The sequence below is a fragment of the Motacilla alba genome, chromosome 19, assembly GCF_015832195.1.
Source record: "Motacilla alba alba isolate MOTALB_02 chromosome 19, Motacilla_alba_V1.0_pri, whole genome shotgun sequence".
Classification (NCBI taxonomy): domain Eukaryota; kingdom Metazoa; phylum Chordata; class Aves; order Passeriformes; family Motacillidae; genus Motacilla; species Motacilla alba.
Window position 1 is genome coordinate 2,898,991 of NC_052034.1, and position 20,238 is coordinate 2,919,228.

The 20,238-nt window shown below is 49.2% G+C and overlaps 3 protein-coding genes across 5 annotated transcripts in view; 1 reads left to right on the forward strand and 2 right to left on the reverse strand.

The window, feature by feature from the left end:
• The window catches only part of TEX14 (testis expressed 14, intercellular bridge forming factor), a 39,865-nt gene extending 34,405 nt beyond the window's left edge, over positions 1-5,460 (forward strand). For both annotated transcript variants that reach the window (XM_038158120.1, XM_038158121.1), the window contains 7 exons: positions 179-250; positions 1,052-1,129; positions 2,689-2,806; positions 2,973-3,068; positions 3,713-3,822; positions 4,239-4,299; positions 4,484-5,460. In XM_038158120.1, coding sequence (XP_038014048.1) covers positions 179-250; positions 1,052-1,129; positions 2,689-2,806; positions 2,973-3,068; positions 3,713-3,822; positions 4,239-4,299; positions 4,484-4,532 — 584 coding nt within the window. In that variant the 3' untranslated portion in view covers positions 4,533-5,460. The remainder of the gene's footprint in view (positions 1-178; positions 251-1,051; positions 1,130-2,688; positions 2,807-2,972; positions 3,069-3,712; positions 3,823-4,238; positions 4,300-4,483) is intronic.
• Positions 5,461-7,530: 2,070 nt separating this feature from the next.
• On the reverse strand, positions 7,531-10,683 carry LOC119709772 (pinopsin). The gene is made up of 5 exons (XM_038157935.1): positions 10,342-10,683; positions 9,578-9,760; positions 8,997-9,142; positions 8,540-8,779; positions 7,531-8,106 (listed from the first exon to the last, which is right to left on the reverse strand). Exons 1-5 carry the CDS (start codon positions 10,679-10,681, stop codon positions 7,969-7,971), a joined length of 1,047 nt encoding a protein of 348 aa, XP_038013863.1. The 5' UTR covers positions 10,682-10,683; the 3' UTR covers positions 7,531-7,968.
• A 684-nt stretch (positions 10,684-11,367) lies between these two features.
• DOC2B (double C2 domain beta) overlaps positions 11,368-20,238 on the reverse strand; it is a 39,984-nt gene continuing 31,113 nt past the window's right edge. For both annotated transcript variants that reach the window (XM_038158013.1, XM_038158014.1), the window contains 5 exons: positions 16,038-16,164; positions 15,685-15,842; positions 14,336-14,417; positions 14,053-14,149; positions 11,368-13,442 (listed from right to left, as the gene is read on the reverse strand). In XM_038158013.1, the coding sequence (XP_038013941.1) occupies positions 13,306-13,442; positions 14,053-14,149; positions 14,336-14,417; positions 15,685-15,842; positions 16,038-16,164 (601 nt within the window). In that variant the 3' untranslated portion in view covers positions 11,368-13,305. The remainder of the gene's footprint in view (positions 13,443-14,052; positions 14,150-14,335; positions 14,418-15,684; positions 15,843-16,037; positions 16,165-20,238) is intronic.

The window sequence follows — 20,238 nt, forward strand, 5'->3', positions numbered from 1 at the left end:
ATGATTTTTCCATTATGGAATTATTTAGGGAAATTTGATAAAATATGAATGAGCCGGGCTCGTGCAGGGTGTTAAATGAAATATGTAAGCAAGATGCTATCAGAGTGTAAGCCTGTGTCACACTTATTAAGGATTAATCACTGCTAATTAACGAGGATATTTTTTTCCTCTGTCTCAGCACTCTCAGAGGCATCTCCCCCCTCCATTGATGAGCTGCCTCCACCAGCCCAAGAGCTGCTGGATGAAATTGGTAAGAGGCACTTCACCCCAAACTGTGGGAGGCTTCCCAGCTGTGCTCAGTCAGGATTTCTCCCAAACCATTCACTGCCAAAATCCACTGGAGCTTCCAAATGAGTTGCAGTCGATTATTAGGAAGATCAAGGGCTTAAATGATCAACAGCTTAAATAACTGGCAGTTCTTGAAGCCTCTGCATTTCTCTGAGTGGTTTCCTTGCTGCTGCTGGCAGGTGGAGTTTAACACAGACAGGAATTTGGCGTACACTGAATTTTTCAAGGGTGTCCTGGAGCAATTTGTGTTCCCTGTTAGAGGAGGCAGCTGCACCCCCCGGTGTCAGTGCAGAGCTCAGTGATTTGCATTTCTTCTTGTGTTCACACACATCTCCAGTCAGAAAATGTAAAAAACTCCGTGTGGTTTTCACTGGGAGGGTGTTGGAGAAGAGTTTGCTTTGCTTATCCATCATTAAGCTCTTCCTAAATTAACACCAGACACTGGGATAATTAAAATGTCCATCCTGACTTTATTTTCTCCTTCACCAAAACAAGAACCTGTGGAGATTGGCATCAAAGGTGATGCCATTCATGATGGTCGGGGGCAGTTTGTAGGTTAAAATAATAATAAAATATATAATTAAAAGAAATAAAATCATTATTATATTCTAAATTATAATAATAATTGTAAAATACTTATAAAAATAATAAATAATTATAAATCAGGTACAGGTTTTCCTCTAGGGTTGGATGGATAAAGTTGTATGGTACTTTAGTGTACAGTCAGCCTGGGCAAATATGGAAATAATGCTGTTTTTAACAGAACACTTAAAGCAGCAAGACTCCATCACTCCAGACTGGGAAGGGATGGGATTGCAAGACTCCGGAGTGCCAGTGAATGGTTGGTTGCTAACAGTCCCAAAGTGGAGATTAAAAATAGAAAATTCCTTTTTGCCTTGCTGCAAACTGCCTCTGAGTCCTCCTCCCTGGGTGTTCAGCTGTAACAATAAGCTGCAATTTTTAGCTTGGTGCCCCCCACCAATGTTTGCTGCCTTTCCCTGTGTGTTCCCCCCAGAGTCCACGGGGAGCTGCTGTGGGAGGTTTGCAGGTCTAACCAGGAGAATGAATTCCCTGCTTTGGTTATGCCACTGCAGCTTGTGCTGTGTCCAAACCCAGGTGACAACACCCACAGGAGCAGAGGTGCTGGCCAGGTGATGTCAAATCCACGCTGGGAGGGTGATCCAGTTCAGAAAGTGGCCACTGCACCCTACCTGCTAATGGTCCTGATTCTCCAGCATGAAATCATGCCTCTGATTTCACAGAGGAAGAAAATAGCTTGCACTGGGGTAATGAATATTGTATCTCCTGCTCTGTTACAAAGACAGCAGAGTGGTGAAGCTTTGTGCTGCTGCAAATGCAAATGGTGCTAAGTGGGAATCATTTTTAGATGTACAACAAGTCGTGTCAGAGGAGCAGAAAACCTAAATGTTTATAGGCTGTGCTTTTTTTTTTTCCTCCAGTGAGTCACAAAGTGAGCAGCAGTAAAAAAAAAAAAAAAAGGCAGACAAAAAAAGGCAAAAAAAAAAAAGAAAAAAAAAAGAAAAAGGCAGAACATGAGTTAAGTCTGTAAAAAAGCTAAATAACACAGTCACTTGAGAATGATGCAGGCACATGTTTGGTTGTCCTACAGCTTTGTTAAATCATTTCCTGAGGGATGGAAGTTCATTGGAGCTTCTTGTTTTTAGGGGGAGAGGACTGCAGCAGGCTATTGCTGGCTGCTCAGTCACTGTGGTTTTCTTGTATTTGCATAAAGCACAGCTATTTCAGACTCCCATTTTTTGTGGCAGCCTCGTGCTTCCTGCTTATCACAGCCCAGCAGAAGGGGCTGGAATAATTCCCCATTAGCCGAAACCTAAGTTTAACCCCATCACCATGAATTTCCAGATGAGAAAATTCACCATGGGGTGCCCTGCCCACCCCAGTGTTCCTGGAGCTGTAGGATCTTTCTCAGCCCTAAGCCCAACCCTAACCCTGATTTCTGTGGGGAGCAGAACTTGCTGATAAAGCTTTGAGGGGAAATCACTGGATTTTGATAAATAGGCAAACCAAGCTGTCGTCCTCAGGTTTCCCTTGGATTTCTCTCCCATATCTGGGATTGGAAGGGGAAAGATTAAAGATTCATTTCCACATGCATTTTTCATTTCAGTGGGAAACAAAATGTGGAGTCCCGTGAATCTGGAAATGTGGTGGAGTGAAATATTTATCTGGGCCTTGCTGCTGGCCACCTTTGACTGCAGATAATGGGAGTTTGTTCATCTGGTAGAAAATCAGGCCTGACTGAGGAAAGAGTGACCGAGAAGTGGGCAACTGGAAATTGCCCGAGCGCGGCAAAGAAAACAACATTTTAATGTCTTTGTTTATCTTCCTTTGATACTAAAATCTTGCTGTTTATGTGAATAGCTCTTGATCAAGTTAAAATGGAAAACAGAGAGTCAGGAAAAGAATCTGAGAGAAATGAGAAGACAAATCTGAGTTTATGGACTAAGGAGTCATTTAATCTAGCAGAGGATACAGAAAGGTATGAAAGAGGATGGGAAGGCATGTCTGGCTTTGAGTTACAAAGACTTAGAATTTTAACAAGATTCAATGCTTACAGCAAACTTTAAATCCCCTTATGACTGTTTTATTTGGGAATTCGCAGCGTGAACCTTGTCACCATCACTTAGAAATCTTTTATTTAACAGGGCTCACTCCAGTCTCGATGATGTTTTGGAAAGAATGCTCCATGCAGTTCCTGGAGATGAGGAGATCCAAGAAGAGCCTCAGGGACACACTCTTGGGTGAGCTGATAATTTCCATTTGTGTTCAAGGGTTTATTTGGTGTGCTGGGTGCAGATCTGTGGAGGGCTTTTCAGAAAATGGGCTGTGACTCCTTAGGGAGTGGAGTGCCAGGGAGCTTGCCTGGAGACATGAATGTGAACTCTCCTACTAAATTGAGAGGGAAAAGAATGTTTTGTTAATACAACTTCCTGTAGGTGGAAAGCAAATACTTCAACAGCCCTGAAAGGCAGTGCTTGGCTTCACAGAAATCAGAGATAATTTGACAGAATGGGGGAATTTTTTGAGACAGAGAAAATGTGCATTAAGAGAACAGAGTCGTGGAAGCTCTTTGTAAAGAAGAGTTTGTGAAAATGCTTCTGCTTCCATGGCAGTATATTAGGAAATTTGAAGAACATGGCAGAAGTAATTTAAACATCATTTTAAGGAAAATATTCAAACCCCAAATAACTTTTTTCTCTTGGAACTAAAGATCAGAGCCCAGTAACTCTGAACAGCTCCACAGTGAGTGCTCATAAGTCATCCCTAACTTCTGTCTGACAAAGGAACTTGAGACATTCTCATGTTTGCCATCAGAATTTTCTATTTCATCCTGTTAAAAAAGAAAAAAAAAAAGAGGATGATACACAAAACTCTGTCATTCAAGGGCTGCCAGCCTGCAGGATCCAGAAGATGCTGGAAGGAAGAATGAAGTAGAGGAGAGAGGAGCCTGGGCTGGAGGCAGAGCACCTGGAAGCTGTGCAGGGACTTCAGCAGGTGCCCTTTGTCTGTAGAGCTGCTGGATGCACCCAAAGTTTGAAATGTCCCAGATCTCTGGTTACTTTTGGAAATCTTGATGGTAATTTTAAAATGTAGAAGCCTGAGGGTGACATCCCCGTGCTTGTTATTGCATCACAATAACAGATTGTTACAGCAATAGCAGCTGTGCCCCTGGTTGCTGTCAGAGCTCCACAGCTGAGCTGGGATTGGCCTTCAGGGATGGAAATCAGGATTGGTTTCTGATTTTCTGGTCACCATGAGGGTCCTGGGTGATGCACCCTGAGCACAGAGCTGGGGCTGGGTTCTGATTCCAAATGTGGCTGAATGAATCAAACAGAGGAACCTGCAGCTCTTGGTTCACTTGCTGTCCCTGTGTGGCTTTCATGTTCTGAGCTGAATTTCCATGTTTTTAGATGAGATCAAGGATCAGAAATCCCACCCCCAGCAGCAGCTGGCTCCAGCTCCACCCTTCAGGTGAGACTCTGTGAGTTAAACTGGAATTGTGGCAGAAATTTATTTGTGGCATGAGCTGCATTCCTGTTTTCCATGAAAAAGAGGCACTGTGAAATCCCCTTCCCTTCATCTTGTACTTTATATAAGAAAAAAACCCCAACTTTATAACCATTTTTTCCTCCTTTTTTTTTTTTGTCCCCTGCAGGATAATTGTTTTGGATGAGAGCTCTCTCCATGATTCAAACACAGAGTGAATAAGTTCCACACATCACCTGCTTGCACAGTGTTTAGTCTGTGAATTACAGCCCTTTTTAGCCACATAAACACCCGTAAAGCTCAGGTTTCCTTTAACAGCACAGCAAGTTCAGAAGAAAATCCAATTCTCTGTGTTCTGAAATGGTTTGTACTGGTTTGATGCCATTGTTGCATGCCCAGGCAGTGTCAATGTGCAGAAGTGAGCTGGTTTTTTTTTACTGTCACATCCTTATGAAACTGCTTTTTCTTCTGCACGTGCACATTTTCATAAGCTAAAGAACTCCTTGCTCTGTTGCATTATGCAGTTTTCAGATTAAAGACAAAATGATTGTAATTCTGTGGGCTGCTGGTGCTGCTCAGGCACTGGAATGTTTCCATGCTGGAGTGCTGCAGCCCATGGAGTGTCTGTTTTTCCTTGCTCATTAAATTTAACAAGGTAATTTCTTGTTTTCTCTTTACTTAGTGCTTTTGTGATCTAGTGTTGAACTGATTTGACTGATTAAAGGGATTAATTGCTGTGCAAAAAGCTAATGAGGAAAAGGCAGTGTTCTCCAGAGATTGCAAGTGCAGCAATATGTTCCCAGCCAGCATCAGACAACAATGTGGAAAAAATGTGGTTGTTCTGAAGATACCTGGTGTTTAATTCAACCACATTTTTGGTAGGCCTCATAAAAAAAAAAAAAACCACCAAGAGCTCTGGATATAATTGAGTTTTGGATGAGAATTTTTATATTCTCATCAATTTCATATTTAACACTTTTTTTTTGGTGATAAATGCTGTTCAAAGTGAAGGTTGTCCTGTTCCCTGGGCTTTGAGCTGCTTTTGCACATCTGGCAGTGCCAAGTTTTGCATCTTCATTCCTGCTTTTGCAAGGAAATGCTCCAATTCTGTACCTGTTAATTCGGTTTACCAACATTAATAAAAGTTTCTGAGGTTATTGTGCTGCCTTTGGTTCTTTTTCTGGCTCGGAGGTTCATTTTTGGGGTTGTTTTCTTGGGTTTTTTTCACTTGTTTTTAATTCTGCTTCCCATCACCAGGCCATGATACAGCCAGGCACTGATGGAGCTGCTCCAGGGAGGATCCTGCAGGGGTGGAGGAGCTTTCTGAGGAAAGATGAGAGAAAATAAAACTCTTTTATGTGTTTGTGCTGTGGTGGCAGTGACAGAGCTGGAGCAGAGGCGCCTCAGGCCTAGCACAGGCCTTGCCCCGGGCTGTGACACAATTCTGTCCAAAAAAAGGTTTCATATTTTCTAACCCAGGCTTGTTCCAACCTGGATTCTCTGTGTGGCACTTCTGTGCTGCGGGCAGAAGGATTTTTATTCCTGGTTGGAGCTGCTGGAACAAGATCCTGCTGCCCATGGCCCTGGGGCTGTGTCACCAGCAGGGATAGAGAGTGCAAAAAGTTAAATTGCAAATTTTGATTTTGTGATCCTGTCCTTGGTGACTCATAACTGAGGGTCATTCCCCTCACTTTGGGCAGTGTTTCTGATGGGTTTCGGGCCTGTTTAATTAAATAAAAAGAGCCAGAGCCAGTGGCTGCAGCAGTGTGGTGGAGAGCAGCACGGGAGCGTTTTCACAGGCACAGAATTATCCACCACTGGCTGCAAACCAACATGTGAAATCTCAGCTTCCTGCATTTCCTGTTCTATTTTATCTGTGGGACCAAATGGTGAGCAGACTGTGAACAGTTTCCCTATCTTTTTTTAATCTTAATGTGGAGAATTTTTATTTCTCTTGGTGGAGGGCCTTTCAAGTAGCCCCATGGCCTGACTGATCTCCTTATCGGGGCCAGAACACAACAGAGATTTCAGTTCCTCAGCTGCTTGTGCTTCCCCAGATTTAAGTTTAGCATGGACTTAAATCATCCTGATAACGTAAAGCATGGGCACAGAAGCTGTGATTAACAGGAACAATTAAACAAGGACCAGTGCAAGGCAGCAGAGGAGATCAGAGGGCCCATCTAATGCTGCTTTTCAGCTTCCCAGAGAATGAAAGCCCAATTAATTAAATTAAAACAGTGATACTGAGCTGTTCTAATTCCTCTCTGAGCCCTGTGAGCTGAGCTGTTCTGCACAGCAGGAGAGAGGGAGGCTGAGACAGGGGTGTCCTGTCCTCCCACGCCAGGTCATGGAATCATGGAATGGTTTGGGTTGGAAAATACCATAAATATTAATTCCACCCCTCTGCTACCTTCCACTAGCCCAGGTTGCTCCAACATGTTTCAATCCTTTGTGCTGGGCTGGTTTGGGGTTTTTTGTTTTATTTTTGGTTTGAAGCAGAGAATCTCAGATGGTGAAAAAAAACCCAAACCCCAAACCCTCAGTCTCCCAAATCTCATCATCCTCCGTGGCAGTGCAAATTGCTGGGGTGCCTGGCTGTGGATCACCTCATTTTGAAAGCAATTCAAGGGTTCAGGATCACAAATCTGTAAGACAACTCTGAAGGCAGGCAGGCTTTTTTAGATAGAGGAATTGGGTGAAACCCAGTTTCATCAACTTGCTGTCTTCAATATCACCTTCAGAAGCCTTTCCTGGGCTCCCAAATGACAGAATCTGCCTCCAAAAACAGAAGTGTGATTGCAGCTGGGGTAGATAAACACCGGGATTGGAGATTTGGGATGAGGTGTGAAGCTGTGGAGCCCGTGGAGGTTTTTTTTTATCTTTTATTTTATCCTTTCAGGCTTTGGCATCTTTTGTTTGCTGCTGGTGAGCCTCTGCCATGCCTTGGGGCCTGTTGCCACTTGTGTTTTCACCCTTGCTGGGAAATCAATGCATTCAGACCTTTCCTTATTGCCTTAACTCTAAAAAAAGAAAATTAACTTGGTGTCTGTTTTATTTCCTGGCTGTCTCTAGCGATGTTTGTGGCACTTGCCACGAGGGATGTGCCAGCTCTGGTGGCAGGAGGGGATGTGTTTTCTGTCAAACCCTCTATCAGCCAATAAAACAGATGAACTGCTCAGTGTTTATCAGTGTTTATTAACACAGTTGGCTCTCAAACCTTCCTGCTGGATGGATGCCAGCTTTACAGCATCTCCCTGAACTTCCCAGCAGGACCAGGCGCTGCAGGCAGGGCTTGGCCTGTCAGGGGATGGTGACAGACCCTGTTCCACCTGACTCTGGGCCAAACAGCCCCCTGGGATGTTGTGCACTGAGGAAAAGTTACTGTTCATTTTTTATTTGGTGTTCTTGACAGGCTCCCAGGGGAAGGGCTGGGAGGGAGGGGGTTCCTTAGGAGAGGGACAAGTGAAAATCTGCAGTTTCTCCCATGATGGGATGGTTCCTCACCTGCAAGAAGACACCGTCATGTCTTTTTTTTGTTGTTGGGGACATCTCCAGCCTCCGGAGATCAGCGCCACCCCGAGCCCCTCTGTGCTGCTGTGGGTGGCACAGGCAGATCCTGGAGCTGGCACTGGTGCAGGCAGGACGTGGCAGCTGTCACACGGGGTGGGATGGTGTCACCTTGTTCCTCAGCCCCTCTGCAGCGACCTGGGGACTGGGGGCAGCTGGAGAGGTTTTCCCCATGCCCCGGGGGTGGTAACCACAGCACAGCATTCCCAGCAGGCAGCTCTGGAACTGGGCAGGGAAGGAAGGGGCAGGTTATTTGTGGCAGCAGAAATCCGGCGTTTCCTGGAGACTCAGCAGCTTGGACGCCGGTTATATTTTGGGAAAGATCTCTGTCTATTCCCAGCCCAACTCTTTGTGGTTTATGGACAATAAAAGTTTCATTCTGTTTGCTTTGTGCCTTCAACGAGCAGCTTGTGATCCAACATTAAGTTACCTGACCCCATAAAACCATGGAAGCAGAAAATGAGCTCTTGTTCGGGCTCGCAGGCTGCTCCCTCCCTTTCCATCTTATTCCCCAAATCCTTGCTGCTTACACAGCAACCCCGAGCCTGTGACCACACTTCCAGATAGGATAGATGGTTCCTCCAGGATTTTTGAGCCTGTCCAGCTGTTCTCCAGCTTGGTTTGCTGGTAGCTTTGTTTGTTTGGAGCTTTCTCTCACCTGTTTGTTCATGAAGACGTAGATGATGGGGTTGTAGACTGTGGCCGTCTTGGAGAAGTAGGAGGGCAGGGATGCCAGGGCTGGCTGGATGACAATGTCCTTGCTGGTGGCCACCACCAGTGCAAAGGTGGTGTAGGGCAGCCAGCAGGTGAGGAAGGCCACCACCATGACCACCACCATGCGCGTCACCTCCCGCTCCGCCTGCTGCGTGGTGTCCGACTCCTGCTGCTGCGCCGCGGCCTGCGCGGGGTTTGGGAGAGAGGGAGATGCCAGCTTGGAGCAGCACCCCATCCATCCCTTGTGTGAGAGATGATGTGAGAGAAACTACTGCTCACTTTGAAAATTTAGAAAAGGTTCATTGAACCTTAACAAAAGTACAACAAAAGGACTGCGTAAGGACAAATCCGCAGCGCTGGGAGCGGAGGGGCGCGGGCTCGCCTGAGCTGGGCGCACTTACCGCCCGCAGGGTCAGCAGCAGGTTGGTGTAGGAGAAGAGGATCAGGCTGAGGGGCATCACAAAGCAGGTGACAAACAAGGCCAGGATGTAGCTGCTGTTGTTGCTGCCTCCCGTGTACCAGTTGGGCCCGCAGGAGGTTCTCAGGCCTGCAATAAAGGTTGGGAATGAGCCTAAAGCAGTTAGGGCTTGGATAAGGGCTCAAGGATGGGCTCCAAAACAGCCGTGCCACCTCATTGTCCATCCCAAGGGCCTGGAGATCAGCCATTGTGGGTTTGGGCTGGTCAGATGCCCTCTGTGATTTGTGGTGGAGTTGTGCCAGGCCCCTACACGAGCGGGTTTGAGCTGGGTGTGTGCTGGGTGCTGCTCCAGCAGCCAGAGCAGCTCCTGGCTCCAGAGTGTCCTGTGGTGGGGAACTTCCAGAAAACACCCTCCAGGAGAGGATTATTGGCTGAGCAAGCAGGAGGTATTAACAGGAGAGATTAACCCTTTAGACTCCAGCCCAGACGCTCTCCAGCTACCCCAGGCTTGAAAACAAGACGCAAGAAGACAACACGGTGGAGTCTGATGCACATCTCCCCTACCTTCAGGCACGTAGCTGCTCCAGCCCAGGAGTGGTGGGGTCGTCCAGAGCAGGGACCAGCCCCAGGTGAAGGCACAGCCGCTGGCAGCGTGCCGGTGCTGGAACCGAAAGTCTCCCAGGGGTCTGCAGACCACCAGGTACCTCTCCAAGGCCAGGATGGCCAGGGACCACAGCCCCACGATGCCTGGGGGGACAGCAGGGGTTGTGTCTCAGGGACAGGTTCTGCTGCCTGTGCTGGGACGTGGTAGATGATGATTTAGTTCAAGTAAAGATTGTTTGAACAAGAAGTCGGATGTTTTTTCCTTGCATCAGGGACAGCTGTGGTATTTGGCTGTTAGAAACTGTGATTTTGGCACCGCTTCTCTCAGAGCAGGGACAACTGGGATATTTGGCCCTTAGAAATGAAGCTGGCAATGGGTGGCTGTGACGCCTCGTGGTTAAAACAACAGCGTGTCCTCAAGGAGAGGTTTGTGCAATTTCCAGTCCCTGGTGCACAGCCAGCACCCATGAAATACATCCCAAACAAGGATTCCCCGTGTCCCCAGGTGGCATTTCCCACTTTGTCAAGACCAAGACTGGACGTGTGGTGACCTGGCACAGCCAACCACCTCCCCAGCCCTTCCCTGTGCTAACCAGGAGCTGAAGGACACGAGTTCCACAACATGAAAGTGTTGGCTTTAGGAGGTGAAACACCTCCAAAGCCCCTCTGCTAAACCCATAAGCATCACCCAAAGCCCACGGGCAGGTGTGGAATGATCTCCTTACCTGTCAGGGACACCATGAAGCCCTCCAGCTGGCAGAGGCGTTTCCCAAACACGAAGAAGCCGCTGATGTTGTTGGAGAGGCTGACGGAGCTGCCGCAGAGCGTCACCAGCAGGTTGGCCACGGCCAGGTTCACCAGGATGTAGTTCAGGGGCGAGCGCAGCCTCTTGTGCCTGATGGACACCACGATGACCAGGCCATTGAGCACCGAGGCCGAGGCCACCACCAGCCCCATGAGCACGGCCACCGCCAGGTACATGGCCCGGGGGGCCTGGTGGGGCCACTGGGGGCCATCAAAGGGCCCCGGGGTGCTGCTGTTTGGGGGCTCCTGGGTGCTGTCCATGGAGCAGCAGCACCTGGGGCAGGTGAGCTCCCCCAAAAGCAGAGCCTCTTTATAGGGCAGGAGGGGCTGACGTGCCCCAGAGCAGCTTGGCTTTCAAATACCTTAAGCTTTATTTTAATCTGAAGGGTTTGTCCTCCCTCCTGCTTTTTGTAATCAGCTCTTTATTCCCAAGGGGATAAAGAGTGACTTAAACAGAAATCTGATGGCTGAACAGAGCATCATTTAATTGAGTAAATACTTTTTTTTTCCTTGTGTTTTCTAGCTGGATTTTCCTGTAAGCCTGGCCTTGGCACCTGGGTCTGGACATCGTTCCCTGTGCCCTGGGTTTGCTGGGCTTCAAGGCTACTAAATACATATTAAACATAAATAAATATAAATATGCATGTAGTATATACACTTAATTGGGCCATATATATGTATTTTCTCTCTCCATATATATATATATATATATATACACCACCATATATATATATCCCCCTATATATATTTTTATAAATACTTATAAGTACATAAGTACATATATAATATTTACAACACATTTCTAGTATTTTATATTATTTATGTAGTACATTTATATTATTTATGCTATATTGGACCGAGAAGCCCCCACAGCTCTGGTTTAAAACCATTTCTTCCCAAATCCTTGCCATCCCCCAAATTCAAAAGCTGCACCACCAGCATCAACCTTTTCTTTTTTTTTTTTTTTTTAATATTTATTTTTTAACCTTTTTATTTTCGGTTCTCATTATAAATATTAACAAATCTGACCAAAAGTACACAGATAGGTATAATACTGAAATACAAAAGTCTCTCAGGATGCAGGTAAGGACGGTTTCTGCAGCCTTCACATGGTAGCAAAACATTGGTATCAAACATTTCACGAGGCCTGGCATGACAACCACCAACTCTGCATGCAGCTGGGACGGGGGACGGAGTGTCCACTTAGAAAAGACTGGGCTACAAAGTGAAGGAACCCACACACACATGTCCTACTCCACCTCAGGCATCAACCAGTTTCATAGGCTGGGAAAAAGGATGGACTGAAAGGAACTTTGCCAGAAAAGGGAGGCACAGCCAACCTGGTGCTCCTGGAGCTTCCCTGGAAGCTCAGACCACAACCAGGTTTTAAGGTGCTGGACCAGAAAGGATTAGTGGGAACATCCGACTTGACAGGCTGCCAGTATTCAAATAAAATCCATGCATATCTGCAGGATGCATTACAAATACTGAGTTATTAAAAAAACCCCTATGAATGTTGGTTGTTTTTTTTTTTCTTTTATCTCCCCTCACCCCCCCAATATCAAAGAAGGTGTAACAAGGTGTAACAGGATCATCACTTGGAAAAGTAAACATAGGTTTCCAGAGATTCCATTTCTTCCCAAGAGAAAAAAAAAAAAAGAAGTTGCACAGGGCTGAGGGTAACTGAGACTCGTGGGGAAAGAGCAGCTCTTCCTAAGAAATCATTGTTTAAAGGCTTCCAAACATTTTGGGAATGGTGCAGCATTTCCTAGAAAGATTTAGGTTATCCCACTGGATGTCTGGTGGGATGAGGATGAAGAGACCAGCCAAGGTGGATCACAGAGGATGATATCTGGGATTATTATAATATTAATATCTTATTACTTTGCCATATTAATATTACTGTGCTATACACAGAAATTTATTTGGTTTGGACGCTGAGGCAGAAAACGAATCAACCTCACGGCCATGGCGAGCTACAAACGCAATTCCAGCTCAGCTCCGAGGCTCAGCATCTTCATTATTTAATGCATGAATTGGAAAGAGATGAAAAAGGGGAAAATGATAGAAAAATTCAGCCTGCAAGCTGGCTTTGCTGGAAAAACAGCCGTGCTGCTGCATGGCATGGTTTCATTAGGAGAGAGGCTGCTTCCTGGGAAGCAGGAACAGCCAAGGCTGTTCCAGGGAGCTTTTTTATTTTGCCTCCCAAACGTGAAGCTGCCTGATCCCAGGAGGAAAAGCGTGGTCTGCACAGCTCTGCTGCCTGCAGGTGAGTTACTGGAGAGGACGAGCACAACATTCCTGGAAGGAAAGCAAACACTCTGTCCGGGTTTACCAGGGACACAATCATTCCAACAGAGGAGCTTGAAATGCAGAAAAGACTGTTTAGGCCCAAACCACAGAGACTGACAAACCACCAGAGATATGGCACAAGCTGCCTCGAGGAGACAGTTCTGGGTTTTGAGTGTTTTTGGGGACGCCTTTTGCCGATGCCGGACACACGGACGCGGACGGACGCATTCATTTTTGCCACTGACTTGCAAGGCAGCGAGAAGGTAACTGAGTAGAGGCAGGATTTGGGAGAGGAGGCAGACTGCAGTGCATGCAGGGGTGCACACCTGGGTGAGTGTGAGTGCGAGTGTGCACGTGCATGCTCGAGAGTGGGGCTGTGAGTGCGGCAGGGCGCAAAGAGGCGCTCTGGAAAAGCCTTGGGAGCCGGGAGCGGCCGCCAAGCAGAGCGAACCACCCGTGCCTTCTTCCCTGGGAAGGGCTTCCCTGCAGCCAGGCCCTGCTGAGGGGTGTCCTGCTGTCCTGGCTGTCCTGGGATCCCCCGTATCCGAAGCTGGGAGGAGCCCAAGGGCTGTGGAGCTGTGGCCCCGCGGGGCTCAGTCGCTGAGGACGGCGCCCGGCAGCTCGTTGGTCAGCGTGTGCCAGCGCTCTATTTTCTTGTCCTTGTTCTTCAGGCAGTCGAACCAGTGCTTCAGGCGCTCCCCTTTGGCATTAATTCCTAACACGACTCCGCCTTGGGAGGGAGACAGAGAGAGGGAGAGGTGTGGGGGGAGCATCAGCTCTGCAAGGGATGCTGAGAGATGCCGAGGGGGATGCTGGAGGGAGCCAGGTGAGTCAGCATCCTCACGGCATCCAACCTGATGTGAAACCCAGCCCAAATTCCCCACCCCCTCGTGGCTGTGGTCTGGGACCTGTCCCAGGCAGTGCCCCAGCCCCAGGCAGTGCCCCTGTCCCTTGTGCCAAGGGCTCACTGCAATCACAGGGGCTGTCGGAGGTACCGGGCACTTGTTAGTGATAAATCACAGTGACCAGCGACAAAATCACAAGCAGCCCAGACATCCAACAGAGATAAATGAAACCTCCCTGCTAAACATGTTTTGCACTCAGAGGAAAACATCTGAAAACAGAAGGGGAGAGGCAGATGCATTTTCTCCCTGCTTGGATGCTCCGTCAGAGGCTCAGGTGCAGGAGAGGGATAAAAGCAGAACTGAAACCCAGCGAGAATGAATGTGGGCATGGAGAACAAACCAGGAGGGTGGAGGAGGGCAGGAGAAATAAGAGACACTGACAGCAAAGATAAATAAAAAAGAGGCCAAGGAGACCTTCTGGAGTGTGCTACTCACCGATGAAATCGTTGGATTTCCCGATGTCATAGTCCCACACAGTGACTTCCAGGGTCTTCTTTGCCAGGTCACCGTGCTTTATCTCATAGAAAAACTCCTGTGGAGGAGCAGAGGCAGAGCCAGGATGAACCAGGGGCTGGGGCTGCCCATCCTCCTCCTCAGGCTTTGCTGCCCACAGGGAGCCCAACCCCAATCACACAGTGACTAAGGTGGTGGTTTTTTATCTTTTAAATCTGAGGTTGAGAAAAGCCCTTTGGTGAGAACACACCCAGCCCAAACTCACCTCGTTGAACTCGGGGTTCAGCGTTTTCTTCTTCACTGCTGTCTTGTGCTTGGATTTCTTGTCCTCGTCTGGTTTCAAGTAACTGCAAGGAGACCAAAGTGGGTCCCAGTGAGGAGGGCAGGAGGCCAAGGGTGGGGACATCTGTGGCTGCAGCTCCTGAGCAGAGCCAGGGTGAGGCGGGTGGCTGAGCCCCCTGAACCTCCAGATCCTCCTCCCCTGCTCTACCCTGTCAAAATGCTGGGGCCAGCTGGGAGGAGGCAGCATTTCCCCTCCTTAGAACCAAGCCAGCTGCTGGCTGCCATCAGAGAGCACCGATTATCCCACCTCCAGTCCCTAGGGGACACTGGCACTGCACACATGCTCTCCAAACCCAGCACTCCCAGCCCAGGACCTGTCCACACTCGGGATTGTGACTGCAGAGCCTCTCCAGGAGACAGGAACCACATGCAGGGTGGGAAAGGGAGCAGGAGAGAGCAGCTTTGAGCTGTTCCCTGCAGATATTCTGCAGCACAGCACCAGAGCTGGACAGCAAACAAGAATAAAGTGTCATCAGGCAGAGAGGGGACCTGAAATGTGGGCCAGGCCAAAGTCAATCCATCATGGTTTTGTGCTGGTGCTGCGCCTTTAAACATCAGTTCTGCTTCCTTGCTACACGTTCCAGATCTTGCTCATAATTAAAAAATTAGGGCTTGTACCGGGAAGCATCACTTTCCTATCTGCTCTGATCGCAGCCCTGCAGATGCAATCTCCTGTGGCTGGCACAGGGGACACCCAAAACTGGCTGGGTGCAGGGGCAATTGTGTGGCTCAGGGGCTGAGCCTCCCATGGGCACCTAAAAAAGCAAGAGGGGATTTTTCTACAAACACCTCCACCCCTAAAAAACAATTAAATGAGAAGGTGAAAGCGTGCTGCTGCTGAACTCCGTTCCTGCATCTCCCGGGTGAGGTTTCCCCCAGTAGTTCTGCTTTAGCAAATACCATCCCAAAAAGTGCCCAGATTCCAGTCAGCACAGTGGGGACAAGGAGGTAGGATGGGCACAGGGTCCTTCCTGGCCATGGCCACCCCTTCTTTGCAGAGAGTGACTTTGAAAAGTGCCATCCCCTCAAAAAACCAGGAGCTGTGGTGAGGCAGTGCCAGACCAGCAGGGACAACCCCACAGCACCAAGTCCCTGTGCCCACCTCACCTGGAAGCTCTGCCAAAGCATTGCCAGGGAATAACGCTCCAGGCAGAGGCAAGCTGCTGCCTGACGGCCTCATTTGCATCTCCTAATGAGAGCAATTAATTCCCGCTGCGGGGAGCGGCGGGAGGGGACAGCAGGGCCGCGGGTGACACTCAGGGTGACACTCACATTTTGACGTAGGGGTCGGAGTAGCCGTTGGCATCCATGGCAGCCAGGTGGGCACAGCGCATGATGCCCACCTGCAGCCCCTGCTTCTGCGAGCTGTACTTGAGGGAGATGAGGATCCTGCCACGCTCCTCCAGCGACTTGTCCTCTGTTTTATCTATCTGGGGAGGGAATGCACCCAGTCTGGGGGCTGTACCGGGGTACAGCCACAGCCAGACACCTCCCCGGCCAAGGGATGCTCTTCCCCACATCCCTGATAAAATCAGAGGGGCCAAACAGCTCCACGCTCCCACAGGGAGAAGCTGCTGCAGCCGGGATTCCAAGGTGGGGTGAGGCTCTGAACCCCCTTCGCTCACCGGCAGCTGCTTCTCCAGGCAGATGTTGAAGTTTTTGGTCTGGTTGGGTTTCAGTTTCTTCAGCGGGATGCGCGTCTCGCCGATGAACTCGTTGTGGCGGAACTTGTCCTCGTCACACACCGAGATCCTGCAACGGCACGGGGTGAGCAGGGACGCTGGGGACAGGGGAGGGACTGTCCCCTGTGGAATTTGCAGTCAGCCCCGACAAGGGAAGAGATGAGAATCTGGACTCCGTGTTTCAGAAGGCTGATTTGTTATATTATGATGTATATTATATTAAAAATGCTGTACTAAAACTATACTAAAAGAATAGAAAGATACAGACAGAAGGCTGGATAAGAATAGATCAGAATGTTAACAAAAGCTCGACACAGCTGGACTAATGATTGGTCATCAAGAAAAAACAATTCACGTGAGACCAATCAAAGATGCACTTGCTGGTAAACCATCTCCAGAGCACATTCCACAGCTATCATAGCTCTTGTTTAGATTTCTCTCTGAGGCTTCTCAGCTTCTCAGAAGAAAATCCTAGCGACAGGATTTTCATAAAATATCACAGTGACAGTCCCCTGCACTGCAGGTCCCCACAGCGAGGGAGCAGCTGAGGTCACCCTTCCCCGGGCCATGGACAGGGCAGCTCCTCTGCAGGCAACTGGAAAACAGCTGGAATGCAGCTGGAATGGAATCAGCCCGGCCAGGGCAGCTCAGGGTGTGACTCTCTGTGTCTAAATGCACAACCCAGCCCAGGCACTGCTGGAAAAGCAAGCTGGAGCCTCAGCCATCCTAATGACTCGTCCACTAAAACATCAGAGTCATCCATGACTAAAGCAGAATTATTCAGAGTTGCTGGAGCTGCATTTTGCCCAGCCATGGAGGCTCTTCCTCATCCCTCCCTTTGGACTGTGTGGTTGGGAGAAGCCTGCTTCCCACACAGCTCCTTCCCGAGGAGCTCAGGCACTGCTGGGAGCGTGGCAGCTCCCAGGGTGACCCTGGCTGGGACACAGAGCAGCTCTGCCACCTCCTGTCCCACCAGACAGACAAGGCCAGGAGTGATTTCCACACCCAGAGCGTGGGGAACATCACACATGGGGCAGGTGGAGCTCTCCCAGCCCTGCTGGGATCCTGGGGTGCATCCCAGTGACGTGGTGCTGAGCCCAGGCTGTTTTCCATGGAAAGCTCCCCATGCCTTTCCCTGAGCTGGCAGCTAATGAGTCATTCCTCTGCTGCTGCTGAGAGAGGAGCAAAGTCAGTGCTTGCAGGGAGCCTCTGCTTGCAGCTCCCGAAACCCCAGAGGGCCACAAGGGTGCCTTGAGGGACCAGCAGTGCTGCTGAAGGGGAAAGCCATCCCCATGCAAAGGGAGCATCCTGCATCCCCACTGGAGCCACGCAGGGACTGGCTGGGCTCCCTGCCCATGAAGGAAAGGCATTTCTTCTCCCTTCCCTTCCATCCTTTCTTCTTAAAAAAATAAAAAAAACACCCACTCCTTTTGGTGTCCATCTCCCCATGGATGGCACTTGTGCCCCCAGGGACCACAGGGGAAGGGGGGAAAGTAATTAAAGATAAATAATGCCCTGTGCTCCCACCTGAGGGTAAATAATTGCACACCACGCCTCTGGCCTGCTCAGCATCTGGATGGTTTATCCATGGATGGGTTATCCATGGATGATTTATCTATGGATGATTTATCCGTGGATGCTTTAAGTGCCTTATCCAAGGATGGCTTGCCCACCCTCATGCTCACAAATGAGCAACAAGGAAGCAAGGAAGCCATGGGGATGCCTCAGTGCCACAGCACACGGATCATCAGGGCTGGGGAGCAGCACAGAAAAGGGGTTTGGGGAAAAAATAAAAAAAGACATGAGCAGCAAAACAGGGAATGCTGCTCTCCAGAAAACTGTGCTGGATGCAGCACAGTTACTATAGATACCCACAGCAAAAACCACCCCACCACAACGGTGAAATCCTCAAAGAGAATCTCAAATGCAGGCACAATATTCCCCATGTCCTCTCCTCTTCCTTGTAAAGAACAAAACCAGCAGCAGCTCCAGAGCCAGCACTGCACTCGCCAGGCCAGGTGTGGAGCCCTGTCCCTCTGGGCAGAGCTGGGGGGACAGGAGGGGACAGGAGGGGACAGGAGGGGACATGGCCTCACAGGGAGCTGGCAGCCCAGGATCTGTGTCTACACCCAGCAACTGAGGAGTGGTGCTGGCTCCTGGGCACTCGGGGAGACAGGGCTTGGGATGGTTTACCTCTTAAAAGTGTGAGTGACAATTCTCCTGACAATGTCCAGGGACAGCCCAGCAGCACAGCAAGATCCCAAACACAACGTCCTGCTTGCTGTGAAAGCTCTGGAGCCTCAGGATGGGCAAAAGCCCAGGAAGGAAAGGTGGAAAAACTCCAGTGGTGGTGGCAGGGAGAGCATCTCCAGTGTCACACTGGGAGAGACCCACTGGGCCCTGTTCCAGTGCCCTCGGGGACATGGGAAGGCCCTTGGGAAGGGGTTTTTGGCACTGGGAACTGTCCCTGCCCTGAGCAGCACAGTGGAGCTGGAGACACCTCCAGGTCCCTCCCAGCCCCCTTTTCCCTGTGGCACATCTTCCCCACATTTTGTGCCCTTCTGTTGTGATGCCCAGAGGGGGTTTTGTGGCAGCTCTCCCAGTGCCTCAGGCTCAGCCCCCAGTCCCAGTTCCTCTCCCCAGCTGCAGTTCATCCCCACTGGAATGGGATTTCCAGCACTGGCCCATCAGTGAAGGCAGTGAGCTTTGAGTGAGAGGAGCAGGAAGCTCCAGCCCCATCCCTCCCTTTGGGAAAGGGCATAATGCAATCACACCAGCTTGGATTTTATTAGGAGAAATCCATGTGATGGAATTTTTATGCCTTGGGTTAGAAAAGCAGCCCCATGACAAACAGCACAGGATGCCTCTGGCAGCCTCATTCCCCTTCCATCCCCAGCCTGGAACTGGAGCTTCACCCCTTCCTCATCTCTCCTTATTAATCCCAGTCCTGCAGCCTGGTGTTTCATTTGATATCCTCGCTGTGGGGTCCTGATCTTTACATTAATGGCTGTGAAAAGCACCTTGGAAGGAAACTAAGCAGCAAATGAACAATCACCGCTCATTAAACTTCTCCTCCCTCCTACTCAGCCCGGGCTCCTGGGCTCCAGCCCTGACTCACTGAGCAGCTCCAGCAGCTGACTCATGGCTTCTGCTCCCTCACACGAGCTCCTCAGCCTCTTTCCCAGTGTGGAAAGGGGAAATGAGGGTCAGCGAGGACCCTCTTCCACAAAAACACACAGAGCAGAGCCTGAGATCATCCCCTGTGCCTAAGATCCCTTATGGCAACAAGGGAGGCTCTCCGTGAGGAGCAGGTGATGCTGGCTCGGTTCAAGGACAGGCAACACCAGGCAAGGAGACAAAAAAACACCTTGGGAAAGGCCAGCTCTCCAGAAAACAAAAGGAAGATTCCATCATGGGCTCCATCACAAAATGCCTCCAAGTCTGAGCACAGAAACCACAGCAGAAATGAGCTGTAATTCCAAGTGCACCTGCAATTCCAAGCAAACCTCATTCATCCAGACTAAAGCAATTTGGGACCCCAAACCTTGAAGTGGCTGCACTCTGCTTATTAGTCCTGATCAAATACTATTTTCTGAATAATACATTTAATGAGTCATGATGTTTGTCAAACACATGATTAAACAAAGAATTCCTGGCATTCGTGGGCTAGCTGAGTAGCCCATGAATAATGCATCACCTCGCCAATATATCTGGATATGAATAATTGTATCCAATATCTGGCCAGCTCGGGTATTTATTACGAATGCGATTTATTTATTGTATATTACATGTATTATTTAACTGGAGGAGATTGTATTCTGCCTGTTCCAGTTTCCCCTGCAGCATTTCTCTGCCTCCCCCTGACATTGTAGCCTGTGGTGGGAATGGGGGCTCCAGGGTGGGATTTCCCCCCTGGTGCTGGCAGGGAATCTGTCCCCAATCCCATCCATCTGTGCACTCCATGGCTCTGAACCTGCCTTTTCCCGGGCTGGTGGGTGGTTTCATCCCTGCTAAGCCTTAGGCTACACTCAGGGATATTTAATTCAGTGAATGGATGAGACCTTTCGAGATCCTCCCACCTGCTGCTCTCCATGAAATCCCAAATATCTGCTGCTTTCTGAGGGGGTTGGTTCATTAACAAAAT